Below are 27,245 nucleotides of genomic sequence, written 5' to 3' on the forward strand. Positions count from 1 at the left end.
TCAGGTGACTTTGTTCTCATTGGTGATTAGGGTGGTTTTCAAATACCCATTTGATCTCGTGTTTGTGGTGAATCTTTGGAATTGAGTTGCCTTTTTTACTTATTTCATTCTTGCTCTTGCGCAGTGCTTTTCTTGATGCAGTTCTTCAACCATGGCGTACATCGATTTTTTTATCAGGATTATTGCTTACTGATTGACACATGATATGAATGGCTAGAGGATTAAAAGACATGGGCGGGCACTTGGCCTGTAAATATCTTGGATGTTATTGACACTGTTGGTAATCATTAGATTAAAGTATGAAAAGTTTTCATAATATTATCCGAATATATTGGCTTTTGCTAACCCAAAAACAAAAACAGGCCAGTTGATAGGAGTCGTATCTGAAGAAATCCGAAAATTTACATACTAATAAGAGATTTGTTCAATCTTAGCAAGTAGTCTATGATTCATAGTCATCAAGGAGAAGATGCACCCGGTCAGGCTGGTCTAGATATTCCTAATCATCTCATTGGTTCGAACCTCCGCATTGTGTTTCAACTTGTGCAAGGCTTCCATGTACTCTTCTAACTCCTCCAAATTAGTCATCGTTTCAATCGGCTTCTCCCACCAAAACCCTCCTGTTTCTCCATCAATATTATTGTTATTATTATTCCCACGCTTGATCTTCTCTGCTTCTATTCGCGTCCTAGCTTCCATGTACTCCTCTACTTGTTTATTACTACCATGCATTATACTAACATTCGAAGCATTAGTAGGATGATCTGGTTGATCTACGGGAAATAAGGAGGCATTATTGTCTGCAAGGTAGCGGTTGATGATAGCGTCGGGGGCAGGGCTGCCGAAGCAGAATACCTTGCTGTTGCTAGACACGATGATCCCTGCTACCTCTGCACCGGTCAAAACATTGAGTTGCGCCGCTTTGTTGAAGATACCCGTTTTGCGCTTGGAGAAGGTAACGTGACGCTTGTTCTTATCTTCAACTCTCTTTATTTCAATCCTTCTTCCGCCTTTGCTAGTCTTTTTGCTATTGATAATATTATTGTTTGTGATCTAATACTCAGCAGTTCTGGCCATGGTTGAGTATTAATGGCAAACACTAGAAGGAGGAATCTAATGGCAAACCCTAGACGGGAAGGAATCTAATGGAAAACCCTAGAGGGATGGAATCTGGTGGAAAACTAAAGAGCAGAGTAATGCCCAAATATTGTTGAGTAATCTTGGTGCGAATATGGTCGGTGCAGCTCTAGGTAAAGTGGGTATGCATAATGGTAAGAAACCAGTGATTTGGTTATGGAGCAAATAAATACGATGTGCTTTGGGCAGTTTATTTGTAGAGTTTAGGCTAAAAATATGCACATGGAGATATTTAAAGAACTCATCAGTAGGCCTGGCAATTCCTGACACGACCCGATAACCCGACACGACACGACACGAAATTAACAGGTGTTCGGGTCGACACGATAATGAAACGGGTCGTTATCGGGTAACCCGATAAGCACCTGTTAAGATAACGGGTTTGTTCGGGTATACACGTGGGTAACACGATACACGATAAGCAGAATATTAATTTAATAATTTATAACCCTAAAAAAATACTATAATAATTATATATATATATATATATATATATATATATATTAATTTAACAATTTTATACCCCTAAAAACTATAATTATATATATATATATATATATATATATATATTAAATTAACTATAATAATTATATATACTATAATAATTATACCCAAAATATTAACTATAATAATTATATATATATATATATATTAAATTTTATACCCCTAAAAACTATAATAATTATACATACAAAATAAATAGATTTAAATCTACTTAATAAATAAATATATATATACACACACACACCATTGAACTTCATGGGATACGAATTATACGAAACTAATTTCAACGATCCAACCGTCAAACATGTTTGTATATACTTCGAGATCGCATACGCCAAAAATTGCAAAAAACAAACATTCAGAGAGCAAGTAACGGGACAAAACTTTTCGACGGTTATAAACGAAAAATCACGATTTAACGGTCATTTTAACTCCGATTTTGATGATTTTTTAGAACCACACTCCTTGACCCTATATGAATACAATGATTGAATTCGATCTTCAATTTAAAATATTTACACTAGTGGATACCACAAAATCTTATGTTATACTTAATAAAAGTATGAATAAACTCTTAAGTATTAGTGAATCTATTGTTTTGATAGGATACTCATTCTACAAAACTATTTTCAATGATCAAACCGTCAAACATGTTTGTATATACTTCGAGATCACATACGCCAAAAATTGCAAAAAACAAACATTCAGAGATCAAGTAATGGGACAAAAGTTTTTTACGGTTATAAACGAAAAATCACGATTTAACGGTTATTTTAACTCCGATTTTGATGATTTTTTACAAATACACTCCTTGACCCTATATGAATACAAGTAATGAATTCAATCTTCAATTTAAAATATTTACACTAGTGGATACCACAAAATCTTATATTATACTTAATAAAAGTATGAATAAACTATTTAGTATTAGTGAATCTATTGTTTTGATAGGATACTCATTCTACGAAACTAGTTTCAAAGATCCAACCGTCAAACATGTTTGTATATACTTCAAGATCGCATACGTCAAAAATTACAAAAAACAAACATTCAGAGATCAAGTAACGGGACAAAACTTTTCGACGGTTATAAACGAAAAATCACGATTTAACGGTCATTTTAACTCCGATTTTGATGTTTTTTTACAACCACACTCCTTGACCCTATATGAATACAATGATTGAATTCGATCTTCAATTTAAAATATTTACACTAGTAGATACCACAAATTCTTATATTATACTTAATAAAAGTATGAATAAACTATTAAGTATTAGTGAATCTATTGTTTTGATGGGATACTCATTCTACAAAACTAGTTTCAATGATCCAACCGTCAAACATGTTTATATATACTTCGAGATTGCATACGCCAAAAATTGAAAAAAACAAACATTCAGAGATCAAGTAACGGGACAAAACTTTTCGACGGTTATAAACGAAAAATCACGATTTAACGGTCATTTTAACTCCAATTTTGATGATTTTTTACAAATACACTCCTTGACCCTATATGAATACAATGATTGAATTCGATCTTCAATTTAAAATATTTACACTAGTGGAAACCACAAAATCTTATGTCATACTTAATAAAAGTATGAATAAACTCTTAAGTATTAGTGAATCTATTGTTTTGATGGAATACTTATTCTACGAAACTAGTTTCAATGATCTAACCGTCAAACATGTTTGTATATATTTCGAGATCGCAAACGCCAAAAATTGCAAAAAACAAACATTCAGAGAGCACGTAACGGGACAAAACTTTTCGACGGTTATAAACGAAAAATCACGATTTAACGGTTAATTTAACTCCGATTTTGATGATTTTTTACAACTACACTCCTTGACCTTATATAAATACAATGATTTAATTCGATCTTCAATTTAAAATATTTACACTAGTGGATACCACAAAATCTTATGTTTATACTTAATAAAAGTATGGTATAGTACTATTGTTTTATTTTTTTTCATAATTATTTTGGTAAACTTCTCATAATTTGAATGATTTTTAATGTTTGGTTTTTCTATGCTTAGTTTATGCAGAAGATAGTTATGACGTGGAAAACCTTACTGAAAACATCATCAACATAACTCTTGAAGGCAATAGATCAAGCCAAAGTTCCAATGCAATTTCATAATGATCGATGTAAATCGAGGATTTTGTAAATTGAGGTTTAAACTTTTGAGAAAGATTTCACAACCTTGAAAACAAAAACTGTTTCATTTTGTATATCCTTGCACATTTAAAATTTGTAATAGATTAGTAGTGTATGTATTATTTTTTTGAGTAAACTGTCGATTTGCTCCCTGAACTATCACCCAACTTTCAATTTCCCCCCTGAACTTTTTAATTGGAAAATTAAGGACTTAAACTAATTTTTTTTGGCCAATTTCCCCCTACAGTTAGTTTTTCATAGATTTCATCCAAATTAACGTTAACTCTTATCATGTGCAAACCACGTAACTCTCATTTGTGGACAAAAGTGTCATTTCACTAGACCTTTAGATACAAAAGCTATAGAATCACACGTATTTGCATAGGTTTATATTTTAGAAATCTAAGGTTTTCAATTATTTTAAAGAATGAAGCGACCGAACTACCCACACATGTTGTGCATATGCTTCCATTTAACAAAAATTTGGATGGAATGAATGAAAAATTAACAGCAGGGGGCAAATCGGCCAAAAAAATTAGTTTAAGTCCTTAATTTTCCAATTAAAAAGTTCAGGGGGGAAATCGAAAGTTGGGTGATAGTTCAGGGGGCAAATCGGCAGTATACTCTATTTTTTTATTAGGCTCTTATTTTCGAGTGTAGATGTAGTACTTAAACGACAAATGTGTTTTAATGTTTTGAAGTAATATTTATATGGCAATGTGTGGTATGTGCAAATTTAAGAAAAAATATATATTTTTCTTAACGGGTCATAACGGGTCATAACGGGTCGGGTCACTTTACCCGTTGGGTAAAGTGACACGACCTGTTAAGGACCCGTTAAGATAACGGGTGTGACACGACACGACCCGTTAAGATAACAGGTGTTACACGAAAACGACACGAACACGACTGACACGACCCGTTTGCCAGGCCTACTCATCAGTATTCAAAGGAAAAATAACAATTTTTATGACAAAAAAAATATATATATGACATTATTACTATGGTTTATTGATATTTCTCTTTACTAGTAAATAATAGTTCTTATGTTCGACTCACATATCCAAATGGTGGATTGCCTGGGGATTCGGATATTCATCTTCAACTCCACTGCACTACGGAACCCATGCAAGGAAGCATCTCCACTACCATACACCGGCAGAGCCACATTAAGGGCTACCTTGGGCTGTAGCCCAGTAGCTTTCAGTAGAAAATAAAATTTTACATGTAATTTTTACTGATTTTCAAATATAACCCACCATATATTTAGTTACTGATTTGAATTCTCTCACTTTAATTATATTATACAATTTACAAACCATCTTTTTTTTTCACATCTTTTTTCTCATCTTGTACATATACAAGTTTGAATTTGTTTTAATAACAAAAATTCTTAGCTCACCTTGTGAAAATTTTCTTAAGCTAGCTATACTGTGAAAAATATTGTATCAAGTTTCTTTGTTTATAAAGATTTAAATCTTTAAACTAGCCCACCCGATGAAAATTTTCTAGCTCCGCCATTAACCATACCGTTTGATGTATGTACGTAGATCGTATAAAGTTCTTGAATTTTTTGTATTTTGCTAAAAATTTAGGAAAAGAAAGGGTTCAGGAATTGGGCCTCAGGAGTACCTCACTAATGATTGATAAACAGAAAGATAAAAAAATTAGTACATAACGTTTCCAACCTGCCATTGTTTGTTCCGCTACATGCATGTACATAGCCGAACCTTTTTCTGTGGTTCGATTTTTTCCGACCGAACAGTACTCTCAAGTCTATTCAGTCTTTCATGATGCCCCTTGGTGATTTAGGGATTTTACTACACACACGAAATCCTATAATACTTGCAAGAATTACAAGGTTACTGTAGTATAAACGGATCTTGTAAAGTCGTTCTTTACAGGGATTATTAAATAATTCTAAACAAACCAAATTCCAATTAATTATTGTAAAGTAGAAATTGAGATAATTGATTTTATAACCTACTTAAATTAAAAACGAATTTAATAAATAAAAGTAAACTAATCTGCAATATTAAAGATGAAAGAAAAGGAACCAGTTTTGGAGAAATCAAATTAAGAAAGCACTAGGGTTCCACCATCACCTAGCAATCCGATGAACCTTTACCAATTACTTATGATCTACACATGCCACTTTGAAAGTTAGATTTTCCTAATTCATATTCTACTTGAAAACTCCAATATAGAACGTATATCTAACATGCAACCCATCCGAACGTTCGGATCAAATCTGAACATAAAAGACTCATTATGCTTTATGAAAATCTTTTAAAAAACCATGCAACTCTTAAGACGTGGTGTTCATCCTAAGTGAAATTACAATTATTAATCACAAGAAACCAACATCAATTTCAGGGAACCTTTCGACCAAAATTACATCAAATTACTTTTCTAAAGATCCTAATGGTGATCAGGCATTAAGACAATTAGATAGTTTTAATCCCGGTGATTAATAATTCAAAGTATGCATGCAATCAATCATAAGAAATTAAATAAAAATCATATATTCATGCTAAGGCTCAATGCTTCGCCCTAGCAAAATATTCATAATTAAAATCATAGAAAATATTATTAAGAAAAGAATTGAAAACACCTTCAAGTATAAAATCTCCAAGAACCATAGCAATTCTCTTTGTCTCCAAAGTTGCATAAAACAAAGCGTAACCAAAAAGTGAGAATGGCGAACCAATATATCTACCATGCGCCCCCCCCCCCCCCCCGGCGCAGGGGCAAAACCCTAAAAATCAGGCCCTTTATTCCAACTAGGAAACTAAGATAACCAAAATAAAATATGAAGCATAACCCTAAATTAAATGGTAAAATTCGCCTAAAATCTGAACAACCACGTTTTGGACCCTTAAGCTGCTCCAAAATTGGCCCAATATAGCTAGATTTGATGTTTGAAATATTCTGAACACTTCTCCAGAAGGCCACGAACCCATCAGAGGTCATCTCGGGCTCCAAAAACACAATTTAAGCCCAAAAATATCATTTTCCAGCACTACACAATGCTTCTTTATTCCATTGACATAAAATAACCGCTTGCTAGAAAAATCTTTGATACAAATACGCCAAGAGACACCCGAATGTCCTCCAATTTGAATCACTCTAAAATTCGTCCGTTTGGTCTAGTTTTGCTCTAGAGGAAGTCAGATGTCCTATATTGAAAATATAAATCAAAGTATCAAAATTCTACCAAAATAATTACCAAAACATACTAAGAATAGGGTAAAATATATAATATGAAATTGACTCATCAAAATACATCCAAACTTAGATTTTTGCTTGTCCTCAAGCAAAATAAAACTAGAAAACAAAAATAAAAACTAACAAACTAAAGACTTAACTAAAACTAATTGACAAAAAATTTCACCTTCAAAGTTGCAATCCATAGAACACGTTAAAAATTAGAACATCTTTCCAAAAGTTCCAACCAATCCCACCAAAGAGTCTAAGCCATTTAGAATCAATTAGAAAAGAATTCACAAACTTCCTTTGGTGTAAAGTAAACCAACATAGTTAAGGAAACTTAACTAAAACTCTTACCTCTCATCCTTCTTTATTTCACACATGTTAACTTTAAATATAACTATTTTTCTTTTTCTTTTTCTTTTCAATTTTTTTTCTCTTTTTTTTTCTTCATATATAACAATTTTTTTTCAGTAACAGTAACGGTCGTGCAATGTCGATTCACTTAAACTTTCGATCCAACCCATATAGCGAGCTTTAGGTCAATGACTCTCAAACCACTAGGGCTTTAGGGCACTAGGTGTAGAACACCCCTTAGGACTTATTAACCTGAGCTGAAAAGGCTACGAAACCAACTAACCACCCTGCCCCATGCTAAAACTCTATCGTTTGACGCGAGAATTACAGTGATCAGGCAGGACTGGCTCGGTTACTAGGCAAAGCCTCGGGTGGAACAATTATTACTTTATAACACAAACTAACTTTATTTTATATAGAACAAAATTAAAAATGAAACTTAGACTAAAAGTAAGTGTTTCAATCTCACTCCCCACAAACCATGTTGGTGTGATGTGCAAATTTCAAAGTATAATTCATGAATTAGTGTCTAAGCAACGATAAATAGAAAAGACTCTAATGTGGGATTAACCTTTACCATGTCCATTTGTTCTAACGTTTAAAATATTATATGGATATCAACTTAAGAAGAATGAAAATTTTAACCTGACACAAAAATTAAAAACCTAAAATGTTATTTCCCACCCCCAAACTTATTTCACACTTTGTCCTCAAGGTGTGGAAAGAAAATATTGTTGGATATAAGTCAAGAATCTATGATATAATTATATATGCTAATAAACAATAAATGAAAATAGAAAAATTAACAGAGTATGAACAAAACAAAACTATAAAACAGACAACTTGAAGATCGAGGCTTGCGTACCGCAATGTCCTTTAAACAAAAATTTCGTCCCTACTCAGTGCTTGTAGTTCTACAGACGTTTGCTTTGCCAGGATTCAACGATCAAGTTAGAATTCTAGCACTGGAAAACTTAACTTCTGGCAAATTCCTGTGTGGTTCTTTCAGTAAGAAGGTTTAGGAATGTAGAATAAGAATTTGATATTTTCTGTGTACTAAATGTCATGCAGATGGATGTATATATAGTGGGATTATGCATGTTCGCAACAAGTATGATAATGGGATGTGACTATTGGAAGACATCTCTTCAGAGGGGTGTTGTGCTCTCTTCGTTTTTTTATTTCAGACTTCATCTGAAAAGATGAGTCTATTCAAATAAATAATAATTTAATTAAATTCGAAATTAATTAAAAATAATTAATTAAAGAATTTAATTTTTAGAGCCCAAGAGCCCAAGGCCCATCTTTTGATAATTAATTATATATATATATATATATTAATTATTAATTAATTATCAATTAATTAGTACACCTCAAAGCTCAACCCTATGGGTGAGCCCAATTTTAGTCTCTAATGCCTATCACTCCAATCACTTTCTGTAAGAGACAAAGCCTTATTAAGTAAGGAAACTTTTTGGGAATGACCAATGTGGGACAATGAAATTTCTACTCAAAATTTCCAACAATACCCCACATTTGAGTTGAAATTTCATTCAAACTCCAACAATTACCCCACATTTGAATGCAAATGTAAATGCAAATGGATGACTAGGCTGCCTAAAACTGAAAGAGAATAGACAAGATATGCATCGGGTGAAGTGTCTTTTGGACTTGAACTTACCCTAGTGAAAACATATCGGGTTTACTTGGCCCTGAACAGATCCCGGATTTCATAGGAGCTTTAGAGAATTTAGTCATGTCAATTCTCATAAATGTGGCCCCATTTACTCATATATAGGTGACATTAATTAAGAATAGTCTGCCATATTCTTCTTGATAACAAGATATTAATGTCATTAAATGTATAAAACATAACCCCTCAAACTCAACAGACAACACACATTTTATCATAAGAATGGGTAAGCTGTGTGTTCAACTTGTGAATTAAACTCAACCAGTTTGCCTATTGAACCTAGACCATAGGATTTCCAATTATCTAGGTTAGGTTTCCACCCAGTTCGATTCATTGAATTGGCTTGAGACCCATTCCCCTCGATGTAAAGAATTTAATTTTCAGAGCCCAAGAGCCCTAAGGCCCATCTTTTGATAATTAATTATATATTAATTATATATATATATATTATTAATTAATTATCAATTAATTAGTACACCTCAAAGCTGAGCCTAATTTTAGTCTCCAAGGCCTATCACTCCAATCACTTTCTATAAGGGACAAAGCCTTATAAAGTGAGGAAACTTTTTTAGAATTGCCAATGTGGAACAATGAAATTTCTACTCAATATTTCCAACAAATATAAGACAACATGAAAGGAAATTCGGATCAAAGGAAAAACTAAATAAACAAGAAAAGAAAAACCGAAAATAAAAAGAAAGAAAAAATATATATATAAAGACAAAAGATAAAAGAAAAATAAGACCTGATGTGCAGCAGACAATAGATACCTTAAAAAATCTGGATTGGCCATGGGAATTCACACAATGCCCACACTTGTACACCATAAATCATAGCAACTAGTGAACAAACATTGGATTCTCTTCCACTAGTCTCGAGCCCAAAGCCGAACGGCTCCATTCCGCTTCATTTCAAAACCCCCCCTCGGCAGATAAGGGAAACTCCAGATTTGCACACGTGTCATGCATTCGAGTAGGGAGTTCCTTAGGATTCTAAAATAAGGACTAAAATATGCTCCATTTTTTAGTGCGCTGTTAGAAACCTAAGAGCAACTCCACCCATGGAGCCCTCCCCCCTGGCAATCCACTATTGAATTCACCCTATTGAACAGTAACTGCCTTTAATAAATAGTAACTACCCTTAATGAACAGTAATTGTCATTTGTATCTCCACCCTTGGAGCCCTTCCCCCCTGGCAATAGGCAATAAAATATTAGTTTTTTTTGTTTGTTTAAATAATACAAAATAAAATTATTTGTAATTTCAGATAAGATTTTTTAAATCGTTCTCGTTGCGCCACGTGTCATTTTATAAAAAAAATAATTATTATTTACCGATGGATTTCGATAAAATTTTTATCTAATGTCATCGTGCCACGTGTCGTTATCTTTTGAGAATCTTTGACGATAGATTTCGATTAGATTTTAACTCATTCAAAATTGCGCCACGTGTCATTATCCGAAAAAATAATTATTAGAGATCGATTTCGATAAGATTTTTATCCAATACGATCGTGCCACATGTCATTATCTTTTCAGAATCTTTGAGGATAGATTTCGATTAGATTTTTAACGAATGACGTCATGCCACGTGGCCTTATCTACAATCCAATCCTTTCTGAATTGTCCATATAATCCACCATCCATCCTCACAAATCTCATGCCAATTTTCTCAACATCTCTATCTCATTATTCATAGTTTCTGCTTCTTCTTCACCATCCATCCTTACAATGTCTTCTTCTTCATCAAGGGTGATGTGGGAAATCGATCAGTAAGAGGAAGAATTGTTTAACCAATCTGAAGGAATGTTCAACCTTCAGATAGCCGAAAATGAGATGGAAGAGGATGAGGAACGTACAAGGAGAGATGACAAAACAAGAATGGCCAGAGCCTCACATTCCCGTTGAGTCATCCAGACTATTGCTCAGATATGCAGGCCCAGCCGTTCAAGAAACCTTGATAGAAGCAGGCAACGACGGGGTGAAGAGCTGTTGGACAATTACTTTATCCATAACAGTGCATTTCCTGATACGTACTTCAGACACCGTTTTAGAATGGAACGACATTTGTTTAACAGAATCATGACTGATGTTTGCAACCATGATTCTTATTTTGTGCAAAAGAATAATGCTTGTGGTGTTATGGGTCTCTTGCCTGAGCAAAAAATCACTGTTGCGTTGCGGATGCTTGCGTATGAAGCATCTACAGACCAAGTGGATGAGATAACGAGGATGGGGAAATCAACCATTCTTAAGGCCTTGATGAGGTTTTGCGGAGCAGTCGAATATTTGTACACCGTAGAGTACCTCTTAAAACCTATTCACATGGACTTGCAAAGGCTTCTGAAGAAGGGCGAGATGCGAGGTTTTCCTGGGATGATAGGAAGCATCGATTGTATGTACTGGACGTGGAAAAACTGTCCAAGTGCATGGCAAGGCGCATATGGGGACAGAAAATGAGCAAAATCTATCATTTTGGAGGCAATGGCATCTTTTGATACATGGATATGGTATGCCTTTTTCAGGGTTTCGGGGGATCAAAATGATCTCAACGTCCTTACCCAATCCCCAGTGTTCAACAACGTCCTGCATGTACTTTCCATAATCATTCTTGGAAGCACTCCATTTCCTTTTTGAAGCCTTCTTACCTTGAAGCCTAATTGGATAACGGATCGATCTCGACGCTTGTTCAGAAATGGGCGTTTCGGGCACTTCTTCTCCATCTTCTTCATCAACATAGGAGCCATGATCGGGTGTAGAGTGTGAAAGGGTGCTGTGTAGAGGGGTGTTGTTCATGCGTACTTCTGGACCAACAGGCACAACTTTGAATTTAGGACAATCTTTAACAATATTCCAACATTCCCACCGGTTGAATGATTTGTTTCTTGATTTGATTTTGGCAGCATACCATGCTTGTGCTTGAAGTTGCTACAAATGAATAATAATGAAATTATTAGGTAACAAATAAATAATACAAACAAATAATAATAATGAAATTATTAGGTAACAAATAAATAATACAAACAAATAATAATAATGAAATTAGGTCACAAATAAATAATACAAACAAATAATAATAATGAAATTATTAAGTAACAAATAAATAATACAAACAAATAATAATAATGAAATTAGGTCACAAATAAATAATACAAACAAATAATTATAATCAAATTAGGTAACATAATAATAATACAAACAAATAATTATAATATATTCTTACCTCATCCGCATAATTTGCCCCACTTCGAACATTACTACTAGCTTGTGTCAAGGCATCTCTCCACGTACTAAAGGAATGGCTAAGTATTTTCCAACGACTGGACATCGATTCTTTGGTTCTTTTCCCACCCATTTGCTCAAGAAATTTGGTATGAATTAAACTCCACATCTCGCAATTGCATCTCAATACTCGTAAGGGAATTATGAGTAACTTCAACCCAGCTAGTGCACAACGCAACATTTTCAAGAAGCGACCAATTCGTACCTACATCAGTAGTCATTTTGTGGAAAAAAAATTGGATTGAAACTTTGAGAGAAAGATAGGAATTTGATTGAAAGTAGTTGAGAAAATATGAAATTGTGGTGTAAGGTAGATGGAGAAGAAGTGGTATTTATAGAAAAGTAAAAACAATTTTTTACAACTTTTTCAGATTTTTTACAATTTTTTTGAATTTTTTACAATTTTTTTTAATTTTTATTCAAATAATTAATCTCTGCCGTTGGATTTTAAAAAATTTGAATTCCAACACTCCAGATTGTGCCACATGTCATAACGGTAACTTTTCTTAATTTTAAAACTATTTTTTCTTTTTTTTTAATTTATAAAGTAGATTAATATCAACAGTTAATCTCAGATTGAACGGTTGATATAAAATCAGCTTTTTTTTATTACCGTTGCAAATCAGACGGCTCGTATTAAAGAGCCGTTAGGATCGAACGGATCGTGGGAAGCCACGTGGCTTCCCAATTGTCGGGCCTAGCCCTCGGGCTCCCACCCTCACTCGGGCTCTCCAAGGTTGAAGGCCTACCCATCAGCCCTCGGGCCTTTTCCTAGAGCCTGTCCCCCGAGCAACCACCATGGGTGGAGTTGCTCTAAAGCCCCTCTCCCACATGTCGCAGCTCTTTCTCTCTCTTTTCTTTCAGACCCATTTCTCTCTAAAATGAAAAATAGCTCTTATTCGCTTACATTTTTTTCTTATTTCTTCACACCTCGTCACCCTTAGCCGCTCAACCATAAACACGTGCGGGACCTTCTCTCACACAGCAACACAACCACACGCACTCTTCTTTGCAAAAACCCCAAAACCAACGCCGCCACCATAGAAGTGGTAGCACATTTGAAGCTTAAATTTGCTCACAAAGGTAATCTTCATCCCTATCCTTGTTGAATAGGTGTGCAATTAATGATTTTTTTTTGTACGGAAAAGAAGAACATTAACTCATGTTGATCTGCTTCCTCTGCGAGGATGTGGAGTTACTGACGAAACACGAGGAAAATGAAGAACAACATTCACGCAACTCAGAACCGGAGACAGAAAGGGTAAAATTACTAGTCTCCATAACTGATCTCTCGCTGCATGTAATTATAATGGTATGGTATATGTGCAAAACACTCGGATCCATGACAGATCCGAGAGAAAGGCCTTGATCTGTCAATTTGGAAGGTATAACCACTCATCCTTGTAGAAATTATGACTTTCACAATATTGTGTGTTTTAAGTGGTACATAACCTGGATTATAAGAGTCATATTATCAGTAATCTTTCTGTTGTAAGTTGTGCATGACTGCAATTTGGCCTCGAAACAAAGGTAGAAGACAGGAACAACTCGGACATCTCAGATCCGACTCCCATATGAAGGTAAAATGAATCCGAGGATGTATTTGGGTTCCGATCTGTAAAGATATGTTTTATGTCCCTGCATTGTCTCATATTGGTGTTCTTTGGATAGGATAAGCATATCCATGATAGATCCAAGGGAAAGAAGAGGAATACACTAGCTTCAATGGACAAAAATGGCACAAGCTTCCAAGAGCTCATATCGATGCATCTAGGAGGTAAAATTTCATATCCTTGTAATTAATATCAAAATTAACTGCTCAAAATTTTTGCTTCAATACTGGATTTGCAACAACCACCCCCAAACTCACATCTTTGAATGAACTATGTGAATTGCTTGAAATTCCAGCATAGTGTAGATGTGGTTGATGTGAATGTAGACTTGTTGCAGGGTGCATGATTCTAGTATAGGATAATATGTCCATTTTCATTTATTTTCCATGAATGCAACCTGCAATTAACCAATATATGCGAAAATTAAAAACGGAGCTAAAACCAACTGCGTAAATAACGAAAGCAAGATATTTTTAGATTTTTCATGTTTTTTTTTTAATTGTTATAATCTGTATTTTTTTTATATTAAAACTTAGGTATGTAAATGCATCTAGAAATTTAACTAATAATAAAATTAAAAAAAATCAAACAAAAAATAAAATAAGGAAAGAGTTTAGAAAAATTGGGTTACCTCCCAATAAGCGCTTTATTTTAAGTCTGTAGCTAGACGTCGCAGAAGCCTTGTGTCAGATCACTAGTTCCTTTAGAATCAGTGACTCGCGTGCACTAAACTTCCTTAGGAACGACTTTAGTCGACACTTCTTGACCTTGAGCACACAACCCCTGCCATCTGGTTCAATGTCCACGTTACCGTTTAGAAAAACCTGCTTAACCATATAAGGTCCTTTCCATCGAGACTCTTGTCTCCCTAGAATTAACTTGGAATTGGAATTTAACAATCATACCTTTCTACCAAGTTATATTTTCTTAAAATTTAGGCTGCCTGGCAAATTTTCATGTTTTTTTCTTAATGTTAATCGGCTGGTCATCATGTAGCACCTTTTGCTGATGTGGTTTAGGACTTATGCAATCATGAGTCAAATTCGGAGGCTTTATGAACAGATGGTCAATTGATGATCCGCTCATAAATTTGGCCCGAGGTAAACCATCTAATACATCAACACGCATGCATTCTTGCTTATCACCTGGATGTGTGGTGGCTTCAAACAACTGTTTTATCTTAACCCGGAATGTTAGTGTTTCAGCTTTAACATCAATAAGAGTTTGAGCTTTTGCCAGGAATGGGCGGCCCAAAATGATGAGTGTTGTCAAATCCTCATCCATGTCCAACACCATAAAATCAGCTGGTAAATACAAATTGTCAACCTTCACAATAACATCTTCAATGATCCCTCTAGGATATGTAATTGAATGGTCAGCCAATTGAATAATGTTGGAGATTAGCTTCAGCTCTCCTTCACCTAAACATTTAAAAACAGAATAGGACATTAAGTTTACACTAACACCTAAATCAATTAAAGTACTACTGAAATCACAATTTCCAATAGTGCAAGAAATAGTAAGACTCCCTGAATCATTTTTCTTTGGAGGCAATTTATCCAATAAGACCGCACTACACTGTTATGTTAGAATCACTTTTTCGAAATCTACAAGCTTCTTTTTCTTTATACAAACGTCCTTAAAAAACTTGGCATAAGATGGAATGTTCTTGATTGCAATCAATTAATGGAAGATTAATTTGAACTTTAGCCAAAGTCTTCATAAAATCTATCAAATGTTGATCTTTAGCGTTAGGCTTCAACCTTTCGGGATAAGGCATAGGAGACATATAAACACGTTCTGCAGTTTCTGCATCAATATCTGCAATATTTTCAGATCTGTCTTATGGCTGCCCAGAATCTGTAGAAATTGCAGAATCTGCAAAAGTATCAGATTTTGCAAAAATTTTCGAATCTGTTTGTGGCTGTGGCGCTACCCGCAAATTTTCAACGCAATTTTCATGTTTGTTGTCATAACTTTTGCTAGACTGTAATGTTTGTACAATGTTGCATTCTTCTCATCCTCTTGGATTAGGTATTGTTTGACTAAGAAATGTACCCGGTGCCCTTTCTGAAACCTGCAACGCAATCTGCTCAATTTGTTTTTCCATATTTTTCATTGATGCATGCAAATTTTGGATTTCTTGACTGGTAGTATTGGCTAATTTTTCAATTGCAATTTTCCAAGTTGCCTTAGGTGCAGCAGGTTGTTGTAATTGTTGTTGAAATTGTGGCCTTGCAAGCTGATCTATCCCACTTTAAATTAGGATGATCTCTCCAACCCGGGTTGTAGAAATTTGAATATGGATAATTTCGTGGACATTAAAATTTATTAAATACATTAACTTGTTCCACTGCAAACTCTGGATAAGCAGCTTTATGTGGATAGCTCAAAAAATCATGGGTTGTCGTGCTGCAAATGCTGCAGGCAGCTTGTAAGAGTTGTTGTACAGCAACCTGTGAACCTTGAATTCTTTGTAATAACATATCAAATTTTGCATCAAATCTTTCAAGCTTTTTCTCTATTTTCTTAATTGGTGCCGAAACATATGGAGAACCATTAGACAACTCAAAAATAGATCTAGATTGTTGTTGCTTAACTGCCCACTGTTGTGTATCTGCTGCCATTTTTTCAAATAACAAACAAGCCTTTTGTGCATTTTTATCTTTGTATGAACCTCCGCATAAAGCATTGACAAGAGTTTTTGTAGTCATATTTAACCTCTGAAAAATATATGCATTCGATCAGTACTGTTAATACCGGAATGTGGACATTTTCTAATCAACTCTTTGAAAAGTTCCCACGCTTCATGAAACTCTTATTTGTTTGGGCAAAAGATAAAATCTGAGTTCTCATGTCAAGAGTCTTTGAAATTGGATAATACTTATTTAAAAAAATTTCACTGAGTTGGTTCCAAATGCTAATGCTTCCAGATGGAAGTGTGAGGAGCCATCTCCTTGCTTGATCTTTCAATGTGTAAGGAAATAAACGGAGCTTAAGATTCGACTGAAAATCCTCTCACCAAAATATTCTTACATCCCATTAAAAATTCTGAAATGTGCATGTTAGGATCATCAGTTGAGAACCCATGAAATGTAGGGAGAATATTCAACATGTGCTACTTTATTTCGAATGTAGACCCTTCCTTCACATTCGGATAAGTAATGCAACTTGGTATGTTAGTGGCATGAGCTGTTAAAGAATCAACCAAAGGGTCACCATCCCTTCGAATAACAAACGCCATTTTCTTTACTATATAGATCCCCAGAAAATAAAGACTGCAAAAAAGTCCCCTGCAATGAAGGAACCCACTGCAAATTTTGCTCCCTGCGTTTCCTTAAAATCTGCTAAGGTTCTGCATCAAATGGAAATAATTTCTACACTGCTGATCATGTACTGACCATGCACAGATTGTTGAAATCTGCACTGCTGTGCTGCTGTAATCTGTAAAAAAAAAATTAAAAAAAAAATTTTTAAAAAATTATATGTATAAGCAGCAATAACTAACTAAAAATCTGATTAGAACAAATTATTTTAAATAATCTCTGGCATCGGCACCATTTTCTTGATAGGGATTTTACTACACACATGAACGGACTAAAAACTCCTATAATACTTGCAAGAATTACAAGGTTATTGTAGTATAAACGGATCTCGTAAGGTCGTTCTTCACAGGGATTATTAAATAATTCAAAACAAACCAAATTCTAATTAATTATTGTAAAGTAGAAATTGAGATGATTGATTTTATAACCTACTTAAATTAAAAACGAATTTAATTAATAAAAGTAAATTAATCTGTAATATTAAAGATGAAAGAAAAGGAACCAGTTTTGGAGAAATCAAATTAAGAAAGCACTAGGGTTATGATCTACGCATGCCATTTTGAAGGTTAGATTTTCCTAATTCATATTCTACTTAGAACCTCCAACATAAAACGTATATCTAACATGCAACCCATCCGGACGTTCGGATCAAATCTGAACATGAAATACTCATTATGCTCTATGAAAACTCTTTGAAAAACCATGCAACCTTTAAGACATAGTGTTCATCCTAAGTGAAATTACAATTATTAATCACAAGAAGCTAGCTTCAATTTCAGGGAACCTTTCGACCAAAATTGCATCAAATTACTTTTCTAAATATCCTAATGGTGATCAGGCATTAAGACAATTAGATATTTTTATTCCCGGTGATTAATAATACAAAGTATGCATGCAATCAATCATAAGCAATTAAATAAAAATCACATATTCATGCTAAGGCTCACGGCTTCGCCCTAACAAAAGGAATTAGTTACAAATATTCATAATTAAAATCATAGAAAATATTATTAAGAAAATGATTGAAAACATCTTCAAGTAGAAAATCTCCAAGAACCCTAGCAATTCTCTCTGTCTCCAAAGTTTCATAAAACAAAGCGTAGCCAAAAAGTGAGAACCGCAAAGCAATATATCTGCTATGCCCGCCACAAAACCCTAAAAACCAGGTCCTTTATTCCAACTAGGAAACTAAGATAACCAAAATAAAACAGGAAGCATAACCTTAAATTAAATGGTAAAATTCGCCAAAAATTTGAACAACCACGTTTTGGACCCTTAAGCTGCTCCAAAACTGGCCCAATATAGTTGGATTTGATGTTTGAAATATTCTGAACACTTCTCCAGAAGGCCATGAACCCATCAGATGTCATCTCGGACTCCAAAAACACAATTTAAGCCCAAAAACATCATTTTCAAACACTGCGCACTGCTTCTTTATTCGATCGCTAGAAAATACCCGCTTGGTAGAAAAATCTCAAATTTTTATACGAACACGCCAAGAGACACCCGAACATCCTCCAATTTGAATCAAAGTATAAATCAAAGTACCAAAATAATTACCAAAACATAGTAAAAATAGGGTAAAATATATAATATGAAATTAACTCATCACTTACATAAAAGTTGAGACTATACTTCCATTTTGACATGTTGTTGCATAATTAAACACACAAAATTGCCAATTTGCCATCCCTCATTTTGTCGTCGAACCACTTCAGGAACTATCAAACTTCTGTTCCTTTCAAAAATCCCCAAAATACATATCAAGAACACCTGGGGTCTCCCATGCCCCGACCTCCATCTTTGTTTTGACCACATATCTCTTGTCTCCTTTAAATCCTCTTACATATGGTCCATGGATAATGCTAGCTTTTGAATTCCGTCACGCTAATAATTCCATGGTATTAATGTACAAAGTGATTTAAATATATACAAACTTTTCTTTCAGAAATGATGCCTAGGCACCGGATCAAAAGAATCCGTTGTTATTATTTTTACTATCACTGAGGGTTTGTTGATTATCATTTCGTTTAATTTTTAGTCTATACATTTTGTGGTGATATATGAGGAAAGTATATGATGAAGAAGAGTAATGGAGGAGAAGAAAAGAAAGAATGAAGAACGAATGAACGAAAAGCTAATCTTGAAAGTGAAAACAACTAAAAATAGTTTTTTTTTTTTTTTTTAAATTTTGTGCACCTCCCCTTATTCATTTATTCTACTTGTCTCTCGTAATCATTCGTCAACTCTAACACACAAAAATAAATAGTACCAACAATATAAAAACTAAACGGGTGTGATATCCACATACCCCATTTTACTTCTCACACACATTTTAATTTTCGGCCGTCAGATCGGATGAATTTAAGAAGATCAATGGACAAAAATTATCAAGGGGTGTATGAGAAGTAAAATGGGATATATGGATAGCACACCCCAAACTAAAAACCCAAGACGAAAACAGTTGTCAAACATGACCTTAGAAAATTTAGGACATAAACATGCAAGAACCTTCACAAACTATAAACCCATCTTCTTTACAAACGTGCTTAAAGTCTAAACAAAGATCCCTTGCAAAAAACTAAGAGATAATACCCTGGCAAAAGGAAAAGCTTTAGTTTTGAATCGAAACCTAACCCAGAAAGAAGGGCCCATTTACTACGACTAATAATTAACCTCTCAATAATTGCATTAGAAACTAGCAATACTAGTGTATCAATCGTCCCCACCTTCCTTAGTCTTCACCTACCCCTCTGTTTCCCATTTTATTTAAACTCTATGCACGTATGCATGTTTCACTGCCTTAGGGGGCCTCCATTGTCCCTCACCTTTGCCTCTTCAATTCCTTTGTTCCCCAAAATATCACTTTCGTACTGTTTTTACCCTATTTCCCTCGCCAAATGCTGGCTTCATCTAGGCTTTAGTGAGCAAATATCGATCCTTCTCAACCATCTTTCTGGCCCATGCATGAATTCAAATTCAAAGCCACTAAAAGGTCCCACGGTTGCTAGTTTTAATTGGGATCTTGATGATGTGTAGCCAAAGAGAGGACATAAGTCATCATGCATATGTAACTAAAAACACTTGAAGAAAGATGACCATGGCATCATATAATTCTTTTCCGAAATGTCAAATGTGTTATGGAAGATGATGATCGTCGACAACTGTCGGGCCATGCGTGTTTGCACACCTACAGCTCTGATTGGGGCTCCACATTAGACATTGATCTCAATTGATTAGGGCTAAATCCTTACTTAAGGATAATATTAAAGATTATAATTTCGTTAATCGTGCATATTTCTTGAACTATTTTTGCTTGATTGGCTCTTTGTTTTAATAAAGTAGTTTGACACCTATTTAGAGAGAGATTTTTTAATTTACCTGGAACACAAAGTAGTACATCATGTGTTATAGTATAAATGGATGGACGTTAAACAATATACTTTAATGTGAAGCATATTAACAATATCGTCAACTTTTATTATAACTCATAATGTACCACCTTGTATTACGGATACATATAAACGCTTCTCTTATTTTCCCTGCCCATTGATAGATCTCACATTATGATTGCATTTGTAACTGGATATTTATATATAATTATGTAAGTAGTTTCTTTCTTCCCCATTCTATGTTTTATGGTCCAAATCAAGGGAACTTTAATGAAGAGAGATGATCGAATTTTTTTGTAGATTTTTTGGTTTAAAGTTTCAATGTATATTTCATATGTTTGTACAAGAGTGAGAATGGGTATATATGAGAAGAGTGAGGGAAAAGCAAAGAGATGGGAAGGATGTCTGCAGCAAGTAGCTGACAAGAAAGAAGAAGGCGTGTTGCCTACCTAATCTAAACCTTACACAAAAACATTACCCCAATCAGTCTCCTCTCTTAAATCAAGGGAAAGGTGATTTACATACCTTTAACCTAAAGATTACAATGAGCCTTACCTTAGATATTTACCCTATGGGTCACCTTGGTAGTAGATTCCATATGCAACATCAGTAGATGTAGCATCATAACACTCCCCCTCAAGCTAGATCGAGGAAGTTAATCGAACCAAGCTTGCCCAGAAAACGATAGAATGGAGCAGAGGCCAAAGCCTTGGTAAAGAAATTTGCTAGTTGATCATGGCTTTGCGTGAAGATGGTCCGGATGACTTGAGTTTGCACTTGCGCTCTAACAAAATGACAATCCACTTCAATGTGTTTCATTCTTTCATGGAACATAGGGTTAGCAACAATGTGCATGGTTGGTTGATTATCACATATAAGAGACATGGGAGTAGTACTATCTCCTGTGATGATGGGATCATCCACATAGATAAGCACCACCAATTTCCCACTAGTGCCAATTCTTGCAAACAATGAGGAGTCAGCATTACTTCGTAGGAATCCAGCCTTATCTAGAACTTAGCTGAGCTTGGCATACCAAGCTCTCGGAGATTGTTTCAATCCATAGCTTGCCTTGTGTAGTTTAGAAACCATGTTGCCTTTAATACCATCATAACTTGGAGGAGGCTGCATGTACACTTCTTCTTGTAACTCTCCGTGAAGGAAATCATTCTACACATTCATTTGATAAAGAGTCTACCCACAATTGATTGCAACTGAGAGTCACTGAATTCATCTTAGCCACAGGTGCAAATGTTTCCTTGTAATCTACTCCAAAGGTTTGAGTGAACCCTCAAGCAACAAGTCTGGCCTTGTGTATCTCGATAGAACCATCAGCCTTGAATTTAATCTTGTAAATCCAACGACTTCCAACTACCTTTTTTCCTGGTGGTAGTTGAACCAAGCTCCAAGTTTTATTTTCTTCTCGAGCATGAAGCTTATCTGCCATGGCTTGATTCCATTGTGGGAGGAGAAATGCCTCTTGAAAGCTTATAGGTTCATTGTGTTTATCAATTTCACAAAAAAATACAACATGAGATGTTGAGAACTTACCAAGGCTGATACTTTCACTGATAAGATACCATGAGGCATAAGTAACATAGTCTTGCAGCCTAGTTGGAGGTTTTCTGGTTAAAGGAGGATTTCTTCTCAGCCCTGGAGACTTTGTAAGAGATTGTTGTGCGAAAATTAACTTAACACACAAATTTAACCCTCTTTTGACAATTGTAGTATAAGTATAAGTAGGGATCGTTCTGGACCGGGGATAAGGAGGGCTTGCTAATAACCTCTAAACTGACTCAAAAACATAAAACTAAACTTAAAAATACTTAACAACACTCACAAGACTCAAAGCAAACTTAAAATACTCAAAACAGCTTAAAACAACTAAATAAACTTAAACTAGACACTAGGAATGACTTTGTATGAAAATTGACTTTTACTTGAATCAAATCACTTAAAAACACAAACTAAAATAGATTTGAAACACTTTGAAACAAGAAACTAAAAGGGGGGTTTTGATTTGGATGAAGTTGAAACAAACAAACAAGTATGAAAAACTAGACAGATTATAAAACAAATTTGAGAAATAAGATGATGGATGTGATAGCTAGAGGCTTTTTCTCCACACATGACATGTATGCAAATAACTTAATTTCTAGTTACTACTTCATTGAATTATGAACGACAATGCTTCATATTAACCGTGACATCACTAGTTAACTCTCAGATTTTCCTAGTTTTATTGGATTGGATGACATCATTCGACAACCCAAAACATTCTTCTAAAGTTCCCTACATGACATCATAATAGAGATACAATCAAAGATCATTACGTTTAATGAAAATCATAAGCATTGACAAAGCACTTGCAACTATGACATCATGTCACTCATGCTAGGAATTGAACTTAACGCGATCGTTTATAAGCGACCTTCACTACATGTGAATATAAGTTTGCAACGATTATGTGAAACTTCATTATATTGTAGCAACGGATTTATGCATGCCAATTAAGTGTCGACCCTTAATTAACAAATACAAATAAGTTATCAATCAAATAGTTAAGCCAATTGCATTCACGATTCAAGAGTTCATAACTGAAATTTATCAAATTATATTGCACACATAATCATGGCTTTGAAATCACCCCCGGCCAAGAGGCGTTTAGCCACTTATATTTACAACAAAACGAAAGGAAATGAATTTAAACATTAGAAACAAAAGAAAGAAAACACCTAAACGCTCCAACGATCCAAGTTGGACAGCAAGCACGTCCAAGCACTTTCCTTCCCTTCCGTTGCTACGGCACAAGGTGTTAGTGAGTGTTTGAAGGTTTGTTTGTATGGAGGAATGGATGTGAAGATGAATGGATGTGTTTGAATGAAGGTTGTATTGAAATGGGAATGAATGATCTAACAAAGTATGAACTAAATTTATGTTACACACACTTCCTTTTATAGAGGAAGTGCATGGCAATGGAGGGGAACATGGAGTGGTGTAGCAATTGAGTGTAATGATGCACGAAATCTGAAATGAAGGAGGGAACAAGGAGTGGTGTAGCAATTGAGTGCAATGATTCAATGTAATGATGCATGAAATCTGAAATGATGGAGGGAACAAGGAATGGTGTAGCAATTGAGTGCAATGATTCAATGTAATGATGCATGAATCTGAAATGATGGAAGGAACAAGGAATGGTGTAGCAATTGAGTGCAATGAGTGGTGTTTGAAATGATTTAAAGGTGAAAGTGAAGTGATGATGCAAAGCATGGGGGTAAAATGGAGTGGTGTTGCAGCTAGGGAACATGAATGATTGTGCACATTATAGAGAAAGGAAAGAGAGGTGGAATGATGCAATAAATGAGTAAATGGAGGGAACATGGATGATGATGCACGGCATAGGAATCCAAAGGGAGTGCAATGGTGGTGCACGACAATGATGGAAAGGTGAATGGTGGAGTGACACCCCTTTGTGGCTGAGCTCTTTGTCCTTTTTACATTAATTCTTCTTTCTCTTTAACGCATCCCTAGCCTCTTTAGTCTTCAATTTCGTCCATCCACCTTGCTCCATGCATGTGCTATTCATTCCAAGCCCAAAACTACTCCAAAATGCACCAAAATGCATCTTATTGCTTCATAAGGCCTATGGACCTACAAACACACGAAAATAGCTTAAAATACATAATTAACTAAGAAATAACAACATAAATGCATGAGAACAAGCTAACTCAGTCGCATAAATATGCTCCTATCAAATTCCCCCACACTTAGCTTTTGCTAGTCCTCGAGCAAAACAAAACAAACGAAACAAACAAAACACAACGTAGATCTTCCAACATTTGCCTCAAGGATTTTTAATAAAACATGTCGTGTTAAAAATCATCATTCCCATAGATTTTGGTCATCTTTACACTTGAGCACATACTTAATCACAGTCACCACTTACTAGTTCACAATTAACCAATTAAAACAATGTTTTGAATGTAGTAACGTGCCTTAGAGAATTTGCTCAATTCCTTACAAGATACTCTCTATTTTCACACACATTTTCTGACTACACACCCTACACTAGTATATGTGAGAAGATTGATGTAAACACGAAAGACTAGGACTCACATATGTTATAACAAAGAAAGCAATTTTCTGGAGTTATTAAGCATGTATAGATATGATCTTATAAATTGAATGCTACTACTTAGATGCGAGAACCAGTGACACCATATGCTCATACCAATTTCGAACTCCACAAATTGAAACACACACCACTCAAGATTGAAGTCAAGGGTTGTAACAGGGCTTGGGGGTAATGGCTAATAAAGAAAGGATAGGAATAACAAACGTTCTTAAAGCGATAGCAAGCAAAGCAATGAAATAGACACTTGGAATTCACTTTAGAATGAAGAATCAACTTTTAAATACAAAGGGAAGATTCATGCAACACTTAGGGCTCTTTTTCATACTCTTTTCAATTCTTTTTTTTTTCTTTTCTACCCGTGCCTTATTAAGGACTTTGGCACACACACACACACAAAAGAATCAGTTCCCCCAAACTTGCTTTCTGCAATACATTGATAAAAAAAAAAGAGTTCATTTTAAGTTATGCTTTACTATGCTTCAAGAATAAGGGTATGGATGGTCCTAAAACTAGGCTAGGTAAGGATAGTGTGGGTTAACAAAGAACATAGGCTTAACAAGGTTCAACGGGGTTAAACTTAAACACATAATGAAATAGGGGCACGACAATTTGAACTTGGTGGTCACTACACAACTTCATCTTCAATATGTGTTATGCAAATCAATAGCATGCTTTGAATGAAATAGGCATGAGTTCTAGCATTTGGAACTAAATGATGAAACGCCTTCTAAGTAGCAACCAAGCAAAGAATAATGAGATCATGCAACGACTTTAGAAAACAATGGTGCACAGATTATTAACTCTCCAAATAAACGTTTAGGCTCAAGTCTCACAAGGTTGTAGCGTTCATTTGAGTTCCTTCCTTCAAGCATGTTACAAAATCTAATTTTTCCTTTATGATTGCATGTGAATTCATAAATTATAACCACAACCAAGCATACACCAAAGAGTAAATCAAATTTTCATCCATCTTTATAACTCTCTTTAACAGTCATGTAATTAAAAACCAAATCCTCATCATTGTGTTGGAAGGTACCCTAAGACACAAATAAACACACAAAAACAACTCTTTTTGGGTTTTTCAAAACAATTTTCCAAATTTTTATGAGATTTTCAGATTTTTATGTCAAAACACACTAAAACACTCTAAAACAGCTTAAAAAAAACACTTAAAAACAGTAAGGAACAACACTAGAAGTAATGGGTGATAAACTCCTACGAATTTCATGCAAAACAACTTGGTCACCCCCCCCCCCACACTTAAATCAAACATTGTCCTCAATGTTTCAAGCATAAACTCACACAAAAACAAGCAAACAAATAAACAACAAATAAACATGACAAGTATGGTAAAGTAAAAACCAGACATAGTAGAGTTTAAGAACGCAAATCTGGTTTTGGAGATAGATGATCTTGGCGACTTTCCATAGCTTTGATCTCGAATTGGTTTGGAATTCTGAGCGAGGAATATCAGAGTTCCTTGGCTTCAAATCAAACTCCTTCTGCTGGGTTGATTTGATTGTGCAGTCTGCATTCTTCTCTGCTTGTTTCTTCTGCATGGGAGGCAGGCACGAGGTAGAGGTGATAGTCTGTTTCTTTCTTCAATCTTTCCAAGTGCCCACCATTTACTTTCTTTCTCCTTGTCCCTAGGTGAGGATGAATTAGCACATTGTCTCCACATGCTTCGAGGTATCATTTTCACTTCCCTTATCTATTCCCCAGGCAGATATGGTAGACGAAGAAGAAGCATAAGATGTTGAAGATGAGTACTCGAGAGCAAGGCTAGGTAAGTAATCAGGAAGGGGTTCTAGGCAGTCGGTTCCAGATCGGAAGATTGATACCAAGTGCTGGCTGATTGCTTTCTCCTTGTCCCGCAGATGAAAACAACAATAAGGAGAAGGACAGGGAGAAAGCATTATATGAGATACTCTTGCTTTCAACCTTCATGATATGAAATACTTTTGCTTTAGATGAGTTGTTTGCAGAGGTACCCCAAGGAATAAGGAGCACTGAGTGACTCGAGAGGCTTCGTTGGGAAGGCATTCTCGGAGATGAAGAAAGGTTATGTATGTCTGCTTTGCAATGGAGGGTGAAGGTTGACATTTATAGGAATTAATAACCGGTACTATTCTTTCACTCTTGTCGGCAACCGTTGGATGATTTAACAGTAAACTTCACGTGCCTTCTACTTCACAAGAAATCTTCGACAGATTGCTCGTGATTTCTACAAGGCTGAGTGTGCATGTGACAGGCGCTGACACATCTGGAAAAGCAAGTGCCTCTTCGATATCTGGAATCGAGGCTTCGACAAACTGCCCATGATTTCCGCAAAGCTGAGTGTGCATGTGACAGATGCTGACACGTCTGGAAAAGAAGATGCCTTTCCGATTTCTGAGCTTGCCTCTTCGAGTTCTGAGCTCGCCTCTTCGAGTT

General features: G+C 35.1%; 1 protein-coding gene and 1 pseudogene across 1 annotated transcript; one reads left to right on the forward strand and one right to left on the reverse strand.

Moving 5' to 3' along the window:
* Window positions 1-489: 489 nt before the first annotated feature.
* On the reverse strand, window positions 490-11,131 carry LOC139193381 (agamous-like MADS-box protein AGL29). Its single transcript, XM_070816380.1, has 2 exons — window positions 11,021-11,131; window positions 490-1,053 (listed from the first exon to the last, which is right to left on the reverse strand). Exons 1-2 carry the CDS (start codon window positions 11,129-11,131, stop codon window positions 490-492), a joined length of 675 nt encoding a protein of 224 aa, XP_070672481.1.
* Window positions 11,132-16,717: 5,586 nt separating this feature from the next.
* Window positions 16,718-16,818, forward strand: LOC114822824 (small nucleolar RNA R71; annotated as a pseudogene).
* The last annotated feature ends 10,427 nt before the right edge of the window (window positions 16,819-27,245 follow it).

This window comes from Malus domestica, chromosome 17, assembly GCF_042453785.1.
Source record: "Malus domestica chromosome 17, GDT2T_hap1".
Lineage (NCBI taxonomy): Eukaryota > Viridiplantae > Streptophyta > Magnoliopsida > Rosales > Rosaceae > Malus > Malus domestica.

Coding starts and splice junctions, on each gene's coding strand:
- LOC139193381 (XM_070816380.1), bottom strand. CDS start 11,131: ATGTCGTTCCATTCTAAAACGGTGTCTGAAGTACGTATCAGGAAATGC. Junction 1,054..11,020: donor CGTTGCCTGCTTCTATCAAG/GTTTCTTGAACG, acceptor GCTGAGTATTAG/ATCACAAACAATAATATTAT.